The sequence below is a fragment of the Argiope bruennichi genome, chromosome 1, assembly GCF_947563725.1.
Source record: "Argiope bruennichi chromosome 1, qqArgBrue1.1, whole genome shotgun sequence".
NCBI lineage: Eukaryota > Metazoa > Arthropoda > Arachnida > Araneae > Araneidae > Argiope > Argiope bruennichi.
In genome coordinates, this window is record NC_079151.1 from 87,822,365 (window position 1) to 87,835,159 (window position 12,795).

Sequence of the window (12,795 nt, forward strand, 5' to 3'; positions counted from 1 at the left end):
AAATTTAATTTGATTAATTAATTTGGTAAGTAACAAATCAAGACACATCATTTTGTCTGAGATAAAGAACTGAAGCATCTAAGTTTCTGACTTACTAAAAAAAATGTGTCAGAGCTTATGCCAACCTACATAATTTCATACAAAAATTGATAAATTTGGTCAGAAGCATACTTCCCACGGCCCTAGAAAGGGTTAAAGTGATAATCAAAGAATACCCCTCGTGTGTGAATTCTGTCAAACGTTCGAAAGTCTGGTTATTAATCCAGGAATATACAAAACACCTTCGGATTTATTTAGCTCGTTTAAATATGTGAAACTATCGCTCTTAGAAAACTCGAAAACTAAGTTTCATATCCCAGAGTATTATGAAATAAAATTTGCGAAACCTTTAGCGTAAATGTTAGGTTTTAATGAGACTATTTAAAAGCGGGAGCTACGAATCCAATTATTCGCTTGATTCAAGCGGAGGAATAACGGAAATATTTTATAATGATCTAGAGCAATCGCATCATGCGAGAGATTCCTTTTCTCTGCTTCTTGCGAATCATTCCCTGCATGAACGGGAAAGAAGACCAAATAGTTAAATATTACGATCGACCTCTGTACTTTCCTGTGCCAAAAACGTACATAGAAACAATTCTTATTGAATTGAAAACGACCTTTGCTGCCGACATAACATTGAGTGGGGATAAAACTAAGTTACACTTTCGTTTAGACGCAAACCTATAAATTAGCAGATTTTTCTCACAGAGTTTTCATACGCTCGCAAGACTAGAGAAAATTGCAGTTAGACAGTAGAAGCTGTGAGGCTTATTACCTCCTCCAACAGACTGGGAGAAATGTTTATTTCACAGGAGTTACCCATCAGCGCGGTTATGGGTTTTTTGGTGTTTGAGGCGTTTCATTATCCCTCTCGCAATGAGAGCGGAAAAATATCTAGACAGTCAGTTATTAAAGGGTAAGAATGTTCTGACTGGTGTGTTAGAGGGCACCTCGTTCAGAGATTCTGCTGAACGTCGATTAAGAGAAACCTGAGGAGGAATTAAAGATGATATTTTTCAAAAACTTCAACATGGAAAGGGTATAAAAAGAAAACGCTCGCCGAGAAAAACACACTAGGGGAAGAAAAAGCGACCTAGGAAAAAACGAAACGAAGCGGAAAACATTTTCTCATGATGGTTATTTGTCTGAAAACTGAGTTGGATTTGTTCAGCGAAAATGCTGTTCATCTAGCAATCGATGGAAGTGCTTTCATCGAAATTCAACCAGTCGCATCACTAACTGACAATTCACCTTTGGAATATTTCATCAGCGGAAATGGAGATCAGTATCTCGACTTAGCACATAGTATCTTACATTTAAAAATTAGAATTGTTAAGATGAATGGTACAAATCTTCAGAATGCGGATCACATAGCTCCCATAAATTATATCTTAAACACTCTCTTTTCAGAGTTAAGGGCCTTTTTAAATGATCGCCAAGTCATGAATCAGGTCAACTATGCATATCGGGCTTATATAGATGGTTTGTTATTTTCTTCAAAAACTGCTCAAGAGACTATGCTAACTTCTGCGTTATTTTACAAGGATGCAACAAGCCACTTCGATACGATGGGAGCAAATTCGGCTAATTTAGAATTTTGAGAGCGATAGAAATTATCAGCAGAATCGAAAGTATTAGATCAAATTGGGCCTCTCCACATGGATACAGATAGTCAGGCACGTTTACTATCGAATGGCATGGATATGATAATTCAATCACTCAGACACAAATCAGAATTTGCTTTGATATCTTCTATCGCCGATTGTAAAATTATCATTCAGTCGGCGTGTCTTTTTATTCGAAAAGTAAATAGCGCACCTTCGATAATCATCGCTCAAGAAAAAGCGTTCGAGCATGGTTCGATGAAACTGCCAATAAGGCGGGCAGATAGATGTACGAACATTTTCCTTAGCAAAAGGGCTGCAAATTTTAACGATTCCGAACGCGTTTATCGGTCCACTTCCATCACGAATCATTTTGGGATTTGAAGCGAATGATGCTTTAAACGGAAATCCTTTCAAATTTTCGCATAACGATTTGAGTTATTCAAGTATTTCGGATGGAAATAAAATGCGCCCAGCAAAACCTTATACTCCAGATTTTGATTCCGACTCTTACGCTCGCAGCTATTGAGCCTTTTTACTGACTTAAATCGTTATCATAATTTTCAAAACATTAATATAAACTATGAAGAATATAAGTATGGTTATGCCTTACAAGCAATCCATTTAACGCCTGATTTCGCGTCTAACGACTCTCATACTAGCGTTATTAAAAACGGAAATATATCGATTGAAATGAAATTCGGCACAGAGCTCACAGAGACAGTGAGTTTGGGGGTTTATTCAGAATTTCGAAACACCATAGAAATTGGTCGATCACGCAGCGTATTTATTGACTATTAAAAATGGATAAGATAACGATTTGTCGTCTCGCCTGTAGTGATTCTATAATAAAACGAAAATTCGGAGGTGTTTATGCATGCAATTCGCTACTAAAATGTTGTTTCATTTGTTATTAACTTAAACGATAGAGATGGACCAGGAAGTCATTGGGTTTGCGCATATTTCCGAGATGAAACAGTTTATTATTTCGATAGTTAAGGCCTTTCACCTATTAAAAAAGATATTGTTGAATTCTTAAAACAAAACGCCAGCACTAAACTTTTCAACAGAATATGTTTCCAAGATGTTGAAACGTTTACTTGCGGACATTTCTGTTTATATTTTTTATATAAATTTGCTAGACAGCTATCGCTGCATCCTCTAAGTTTTCAAGATAAACAGAGAAACGAAATAATCGTAAAACGTTTCATACAACAAAAACTGAAGCTACATCCTTGTTGTCATTTATTGCATTATTCGCAAGAATGCAAGCCTCAATTTCTCCTTTCGCTGAGATTCACTCGTGTTCTTCATCTAACCGAATTTACTTTCACTGTCTCTCTGTTTACAGCTGACCGATGCTTTTCTTCTCTCTCGAGCAATTCATTAGAGTTCTCCCGTCAAAAATTATGTATAAGTCTGTATCACTTTGCAAAGTGATGCAGAGTTATACATTTATATACTACTGATGTCTACGTGTATCATATCACACAGTTACCGTTTGTGCGATGAAATCAAGTATGTAAAAAAAAACATATTTTGGTTCAAATTGATTCAAAATTATTAATTAATTTTAAGAAGACTTTCAAAATTTTTTTTTTTTTGTTAGATACAGCAATTGAATCAAGATCGTTCAAATGAATGTATCTTATAATCTTAAATGAAATTATTCCTTCTCATTCTGTTCGTTAAAAATCGCCCACTATTTAAAATGGAAATATTTTTTTACTCTTAAAATTTAAGGCCTTTTGACATAATTATTCAACCATTTATTGCATAAAGACCATAGTAAAAAGACAGATTGAAAAATAAAATTTATAAAAAAAAAATTTTAATTAAAAAATAAAATTATTAAATCAAAAAATTAATTTAAAAAATTTATAAAATTTTCCAAATTCTTATTATTTTATAATATACGTCTGTTTAATAGTGTTCCAAGAACAACAACAAAAAAGTTTTTCTATTGCTAAAAGCAGCTCTCTAACAATTCGTTTATTCTGTTACGTTACATTTGAACGAAGAAGTGCACTCCCAATCTGACGTCATCAAAACATTTACTCTTTATGAATCTAACCTAACTATCAAGTAACCTTGGTTGAATCGGCTATTTCTTATCTGTCGCATTCCAAGCAAAGGGTATTCCCCGTATTCATAGTTGCAATGAAGTTCTGTCGCCAAATTGCTAGATGACAAATCTCATCTTTAAAGTTTGTCATTTGCTTATATTTCACGGAAATTCTCATCCAATATAATTATCTTTAAATTTCATTTAAAAAGTTTAATTCCATATCCTTTTAATCTTTAAAAACCACGTGAAGACTTAATAAAAGACATTCTAATACTTTAAAAAATGATTACAATTTCCTTAAAAATACATATATAACATCAAGTTTTACATATATATAAAAAAATATAAGTATATTGCCTTCTAAATATATTCTATATTCATGTATGTATTATGTTCTTCATAAAAGAGAATTATTTTCTGGCCAAAATATGGTCACATTGTATGATTTAAATAGTACTTTGAATTTTATACTATTAATAATCGTCTCTTTGTAATATTATTATTAAAAGAATTAGAAATAATTACTGATATCATTTTATTAGTTTCTATTATTTTAGTGAACCGAAACCATGAAATTCCTAAAAATTAAAAATTCAATTGTTCTCAAAATCATACTCGCATTTTGGGAAAAAATTTAATAAAAGTTCTAAAAAATATTATAATTAAATCGCTACGATATTATTTTCGAAATAATATAGAGCATATAAATGCATTTAACTTAATTTTTTTTATTGTAGCATTTATATTTCAGAAAAGTTTTTAAAAAAAGGTGAAACTCTAATGTGGTAATTCTGTATAAGCCATATATATGTATTAATAGCATAATCAACATCCGTATATTAGTTATATGGAATTACTAACTTTAAATTGCGAACTAATTATACAAATATTTCTATTCTAAAACGAAATATTTTAATAATCAGCAATTTTAGGTTTAATTAATTGAAACATAATATTTTTAATCAATGATTCTTTAAAAATTACAAACAATGATACTTTTAAAATTTGATCCAGAAAGAAAAAGTACAGAATCCAGGAAAAAAGAGTAAAAAAAAAATGACCATGATCAAATAAAAATTTCCCTAAGTACAAATTCTTATTGCTAAATAATAATAATCTTTTTTTAAAAATTTTACTATTTAGGTACCATGTTCATTTATTAATGATGAATTCATTAATTCAGGTAATATTAATGAATGAATTCATCGATAAAAGTATTAAATATATTCAATGACAAAAGTATATCCTTATAAATAACAGAATAGAAATAAACATATTTAGAGGGAAATTATATTTGAAGCAAATTAATTCTTTAGAATCTATTATTTTCAAACTTTCAACCGAAATATTTGGTATTCGATAACGGCTCCCTATAAGAAGGGGGCCATTTCAAACTATTTTAAGAGTCGGCAATTCGATTTTATAAAAGTTCAGAATAACTTTTAAAATAAGAAAATGTAATTTTTTATAAACAATAAAGTATAATAATGGTAATTTTTAATAATGGTAATTTTTTTTCAAACAATAAAGTACATTTTTGAAATACATTGTAATCCTATGTCTCATTAAAAAAGATTTCACATTTAATACACAAGTCTCAAATAGGACTGAAGTGTGGAAAATTTCATTCCTGCATGGTCACATAGGGATTTTAAAATCAAGGAATTTTGACAAGAGTCCTGAATAATAGCATATCGCTACAACAACATAGAATCTATCTAAAAGTCGATATGATCCTGAAAACCAATGTTTTTCAAAAAAAGAATTTCTCTCAATATCAAAATCAAATCTACAAAAATTCAATAGCACTAAATGCAAATTTACTTACTTCTAGTAAATAATGCTCCAGACTCAGAAGAAACATAATGCGGTTGATTTTTAGAAGTCGAGGGAGAAGATTCAAATAGTATCTCTAGACAATTGGCATCATCTGTTGTACTGCTGGCTTTTGGTATGTTTTCTGGCTGGCTGTCATCCTCATTCATGGGCGAAAAACGAGCTCTTTTGGCGTGTGTCTCTCTCTTTATATCATCATTTTCTGAACGCACAGGGCGTGTCATTGTAGATGAACTGGACTCACCGACTTCTTTTTTAATATTACTACTATTCTTCAATTGAAATGAATCGCAGAAATTACGAACTTCTTCTTTTCCGATTTCTTTTTCAAATTCTTCAATTCTTTTTCTTTTCAACAGGGGTTTGGTCTTAGGTGCGCTTTTACTTTCTTTGCTCTCTTCATCACGGTCTCGAATAAAAAATCCTGACATCGATCTTTTGGGAGTATTAGCTGTTGAATCTTCCTCTTTCAAAGATTCCGAATTGTCTTCCATATTATCGTTCAAGCTTCTAGGACATCTCCACTGAGTATGCCCATCCTTATCACATTTGGTGCAATAAAATGTGACTGACAATCTTCCATGCACTCCCGGCACTTTAATTGTAAAATCATCAGGTAAGCCACTCTTTTTGAATATATCCAGGTCTTCTATTTCAGGAACATCCAGAAGAACTCTCCAATTGCCATTCCCAATATCCGGATATTGTTTAGAAAATGGAATTTTGGATATCTTCAGTACCGGTCCCAAAGCCTCCTGGATTATGTTCCGAAGTTCTTCAATAAATTCTTCTTCGGTTGAAGAAATTATTGCATCGTGAACAGTCAAGTGCGTTCTCAGAGGGTGTATAGTGGACAGATCATCGCCTGTTTCGTACAAAAACTGTTTTTCTAGAAGTTCCTGAACGATCGCATCCCCGTTTAAGAACACTTTTACACCGCCATAAGTTTTGCCACTTCTCACAGTCAATATTCTTCCATCTAAATTAGAATGCTTCATCAGATTGTTACAGGCTTCAATAATATCGTCATTACTTTTAGTAGAACGGATAAAAATACCAAAATTTGTTGCCATTTTCTCCGATTCGCGCTCAAAAAAAATAATTAATGAGATTTTTTACAACATTCCTTGCAAGTATTAAATTCCGACGGAAATTAAATCGTGCGTTCTTAATAGATAACTTTTTGAACATTCATAATTTTCCTTCCGTCTTCCAACCAACCCTCCGAGTGATGAATAACTGAAAAATGGCTAATTTCAAATTGGTAAACAGCATCTAGCTCACGCCCTCTAAACGCCGGAAATTTCCTGGCGCCATCTCGTAGAGAAAGTAGGAAACTCTAGGTGAAATTATTATTGTCTTTGCAATAATAGCAATGTATTTATATCAACAAATTTTCAGCAGTTTTAATTTCACTCTTCATTGATTTATTGTTTGAATTAAATTTTAATGCTGTTTTGAATTTTATTTAGTAATCTCATTATACTAATCATTGTAAGAATTATATTTGATTATTCATTTGGCAGTTTGTAAATTGAACCATTTTTTTTTTCAAGTGTGTGAGTTCTTAAATCTGAAATTACAATTTCCACTTTATTTCTTTGACAAATGTATATTGTACTAAAATATTTGTAAAAAATATTTCGGATCGATGCAGAGAGGGGCGACTGTTCTGAATTACCGGATTAAACCTTCTATGTGCCTTTAGGTATTTCAATTCTTCCTCCTCAATTTCCAAAATTATATATTTTATTGATTTTAATTTATCTCTATATAAGCAGTTTTAAGTAACAAATTCTGATTAACTGAAATAGTAAGGCATTACAGTGTAAATCACTTTCAATCCTATCGCATTTAACAAAATGCAAAATTCAAATTTAAAAATAATTTAAAGCAAAATAATAAAAACAGACAAAGCTTTTTAGTACAATCTAAATACTATCCAATTATTTAAATGGACATTTTTATTGCATAATAGCATTTTTTTAGAATTATAGAGAAACCTAATATAAAAAGAAAAAATAATTATAATGCAACAGTAATAAAATTCCAAACTTTAAACTGTGCTTGATTCATATTTAAATAAGTTCACATACATGGCCTTTGTAAGTTCATTGAAAGTGAAAAATTAAGTTAATTTCAAATACCTCAGTAAATATCCCAAAAAATTTTGGGTTTCAAATTACAACTTACAACTAATATAATTTTGAAATACTGTTATTCATCTATCGGATAGTTTTGAAATAAAAAGTTATATATTATTTTCAGGGTAACAAAAGCAATGGATCTCCCCCTTGTGCTTTATTGAAAATCCATGTTATTTAAATATTCCTTCCCTTATTATAGTTTATTCTGGATTCACTCCTTGATGTGTTTTTATTTTCTCATTGCCTGCTTATTTATAGTTTGCCATTCATTCCCCACCAGCAGATCCCTTAAAAATCAATAATGATATTGCTGTACACAAATTAAACTTTAAAAGTCTTTTTTAATTAATAACGGGTCCCTTACTAATTAAAAATTAATTTAATTAAAATTTTATATTTCAATCAATCTTGTTACAAATACCAATGAAATAATTTTATAAATTATTAACTAAATAATATTGTATTCTATTTTATTTTTAAATAATTCATTAAATGATTATTAATTCCTCTTCTGTTAGTTAATGAGTCATTAACGAAATAATTCTCCCAAAATTTAATTTTTGATTTTTTTAAAATTATTTTTAAAGAATACACGTATTTGTGGATAGGCACAGAAAACGAGGAGGAATTGATAATGCAAATTTCTGCTGCCACTTTTGTCCCCTTACCTTTTCCTATTCTGTTACAAAGGTAAGTATTATCTCCCCACCCCAGTTTTCAGTAACATATTGGTAAAAAATGCTTGACTTTTATAAAACGAATTTATAGTTCATAGATTTGAAAGAATTGCAGATTAATATTATATTTAAAGAACAACTTTTAATTCGGGATTTCCTGATCCTCTTTTATTAATATTGATATATTTTCTGAAATTGCACTTTAAGAAAGTTAATAATCTATCCATGAAAGTAATTATATTATTTTAGATATAATCACAAACTGGCTACTCCTACCCGCCGGATGACACACGGAAAAACCTGAATGAGTACTCTGCCGCAAAAGCAACACTGGCGGGAACTGTGGTTGAGTCCTAAGGGTCATCACCAGCCACAGTACAGGAAGTACGTCCCGAAATCGGTGAGAGGAGCCAGCCAGACTCCCACCTTTTCGTGTAGCAACAGGGATGGCGAGAACCCATCACCTTGCGGGAAGCTTCTCATCCTCCATAAAGAGGTGTCTCCCCCCCCTTCGTGGGACTTATTTCAGATGTAAGATTAAATCCGTTTTATAAGTTCTTTGACAAAACATTCGGCATCTCTGCCAGATTATGTATTAAAGCCCTTTAGTTGCACAGTATGCAATAGGTGGATGCAAAAATTTGTTTCATATGATTTGTTATGACATGGAATATCTTTGTTTAAAAAAATTTTTATTTACTATAAATGAAGAAACTTTTATATAAGAATTGTTTACAGTTCTGCTCTTTTAGTGTCTAATCAACTTTTTTTTTTCTCTCTTTTTTTTGTTATTGTATATGTAAATAATGAAAGTGAGCAAACCCGGAAGTATTTATGAACACACACACATGGATAGTTCAGAGTTCTTTCTTTCTTTCTTTTTCCCCCCTATTTTATATTGGCATTACATTTTCTTTCAGATAGTATAATCATCAATTGTTTGAAACCGATTTTAATGTTTAGTTAGTTGCAATCTGATATTATATAATTATGAGTTCGCACATTTCGCATTTTATTTACTTTCTTACATTTATTTGAAGCAAAGGTTAATGAGCTGAAAGCTGCTAATTTTCTTTCAGCTCATTTTTATTTTGTGTTTGGCATCGCATTTCCGCGGAAAAGCGAATTTAAAGACTTTCGGTATCAAATTTTATCATTCTTGAGATCGATTGATTTTTATTTTCTATGAATTCATTCGTTTTCTTTTTCATTTAAGGATACTTATTTTATTTATCGGTTCTTATTTTTGGTAAAATTTATTATTTTATAAAATTCGGCTTTTTTTTTTTTTTTTTTTTTTTTTACTTCCTCCTTTAAGTATAGAAAAAATATAATAATTGCCAAAAAGTTCGAACTCGAGATTTTGATAGGACTCCACGTTTTAAACCTACCTGAGTTCGAAAAGCACATTTAGGAAAAGATCCGTCTGTGACAAAGATAATTCAGAAACACTTTGAGCTAGACGGACGGAATTTGGTATACATGCTTGCAACCTAATTTATAGATTTCTGTCAAAGTTTGAGCGAATACCGTTCAGAGGAAATATGTTTGTCTGGCCGTTCGAATATAAGTTAACATGATTTATACAAAATGGAGACAGCAAGACAGATAAAATTCGCAACTCAGATTTAACAAGTTTAGCATAGACATCTGTCAAAGTCTGAGTCGAAACCAACAAAGGGTTGACTGTCTGTTAGTCTGTACTTTCTGAAATGTGTAATCCGGTAATTCAAAAACGCATTGTCTTAAGTATATCAGGTATGGAATTTTTTGGCTACAAGGGTAATTTTGTGCCAAACCTTTGTTTCAATCTATTGAGAAAAAAAAACGTATCTAAAGAACAAATACGATTTTCCTACTTTTACCCGCATACCAGTGATTAATCTCCAAAGAACTTGCCAAAGATGACACAATAGATTCAGTAAAAATGTTAAATTTGCGCCAAAAGATAATATTTTTTCTAATGCTCTGATTTCTTTCTGATAATGGATTATTATTTATGTCAAACCAATTTAATTATTTTTAATTTGAATGTTCTTGAAAATTTCGGATAGAGAAGTTATTTATGAATGGAAACAAAACATTTATTATTACTGTATATTTTCATTTAAAGTATAATAATAATAATTTTTTTTTATTTCTAAAACAATCTTCCAATGTCTATGACATTTTCTATTGCATCTTTCGTCTGTAAATCTGTAACCGTCGTATCCGAAATATTCTTAACGAGATAATAGCCTGCCTAGACGGGCACGTCTTATAGTTTATTTAAATAACCATGTTATCCTTCATGAGATACATAATGTTAAGTATAACCTTAAGTATAAGTCCCCTCCGAACCTAGTCGGATACCTTTATCTTAAAATGTATAAAATATCTAGAAAATAATTAAAAATCGTCATCTAATGTATATTAAATCCCAGACACTTGCAGAACCCTTGAGAGCTATTTATACCGAATTTTTATTTGCTCCATGATATGATACCAGAGAATTTCCGGCCTTTTGATCAGTTATTGCACAGGAGATAGATGCTTGCATATTTAACTCACCAAACCGCAACTGGAACTTTGCACTTTCGTTTGATAAAGACTCTTTTGATTTGGTAAATAAATAAATTATAAGGTTTTTTTTTTTTTTTGTATATCTTATTGAGGAAGTAGTTCCCATTTATCAACATCCATGAGATAAACAGAATACTTTTCTTGCAGCAGGGTTAATAGATGAAACTGACATTCATTATGACTTTCTCGTTGTCTTTGTTACTGAGTTAGTTACCAGAATTCGTTTTTTTTTTATTAAGTCAGCATATTTAGTAGATAAATGTTGTCTTTTTTTCTGTTATATATATATATATATATATATATTGAGTACATCTACTCGCGCTCATGCTGAAGAGATGGAAGAGAAGCGGGATTTTTAGGAAGCTCTATCAGTCATTTAATTTTCTCTTTCGCTTTATCAACATGATGATGAATAAATTGTTCGATAGAAAATGATTTACTTGACTGCTTCATTGTTTTCGCAATGCATTTGTAAGTTATGGATTGAATAATTTTGTTATGGAAAAGCAAACAAAATTTAAATTTAAATGCAATTAATCATCGATAATATAGATAAAATGAACATTTATACCATAAGAATTAGCATTTTATTAATGTTTCCAAAACTGAATGTTTTAAATCGGAACGCATATGTACAGTCTGCCAAATAATTTTTTGAAATCTAATACCTGCATAAAAAATTACAGTATATAAATTTTATTGTATTCATATTCTGTAAAGATACTTGAAATGTTACGTTTTTATATCTTGGAGTAAATTTTATTTCTTTTAAATTTTCAAGCAACTGTATAAAATTTGAAATCATGATGTTATGCAATATTGCGAACTGATTTAAATTTTATAAGTAAATACATTCTGCCAAATAATTATCCGAATACTAATACCCACATAAAAAAAAATTGGTCATCAAGGAATAATTCATTTAATTATTAGTTCATTATATGTTCCAATGTGCGAGAAATATCTCAACATATTTACATATTTAAAGATTTAGATGCTGTTGAAATAATTTAGGAATATTTATTTATTGAACAAATCAAGGATTTTTTTTAATACAGATTATTTTAAAATACAAATGAAATTAGTATCCAGATACTAATTTTTTATATCTCCAAATTATTCACCAGAAGAAACTTCTCTTATAATAATTACCATTCTTAAATAATGAAGTTTGTTTTGTTCGTATGCAAGAAATAATTAAATACTACGACATATCAAAATAACTGTTGAGAAATTTGCATATTTTTAATTTAAAAATGTACTAATATTTAGTTTCTGAGATTTAGGAGTTTCTCCTGCAGACAGATGCTTAAGATAGTTGTAGAGAGCTGGAGAGGTTCGATAATGATGACGGACCTTTTTTGTATTTTAAAGATTTTATTGTTTCTCCGCTTTCGGGAGTTGGATTGAGCCTTGCCTTTCGGCATTGCTGCTACGTCGATGATGTTACAAAGACTGATGGTTTTTTACATATACCGCTAGAGGGCGTTACAAGTGAGAGGCGGGGCAACATGCTTACGTAACATACTCCCGCCTTGAAATTGCACAATTTCAATATTCAGACACTATATGAATTTCACACATCACAATAAATTCAACAGAATTATTATAAAAAATGAATAAATGTAAAAACAAATAAAAAAATACTGAAATATTTCTTATATATAAATTTACACAAAATGATACTGAAATAATTCTTATATATACAAATGAGTTAAAGTCTCTATATATTATTTACAATCATGTACACATATAAATCCAATTTATTTTTTGGAAGTAAACATATTTGACTAATGCCTCCTATAATAACACCATTCAAAACTCTTATTACAACAACTCTGACTAAACCATCTGAACCT

The 12,795-nt window shown here is 30.4% G+C and overlaps 1 protein-coding gene across 1 annotated transcript in view; it reads right to left on the reverse strand.

The window, feature by feature from the left end:
* LOC129966110 (uncharacterized) overlaps window positions 1-6,778 on the reverse strand; it is a 35,663-nt gene extending 28,885 nt beyond the window's left edge. Inside the window, exon 1 of the mRNA XM_056080493.1 lies at window positions 5,543-6,778. Coding sequence (XP_055936468.1) covers window positions 5,543-6,623 — 1,081 coding nt within the window. The 5' untranslated portion in view covers window positions 6,624-6,778. The remainder of the gene's footprint in view (window positions 1-5,542) is intronic.
* Window positions 6,779-12,795: the final 6,017 nt, after the last annotated feature.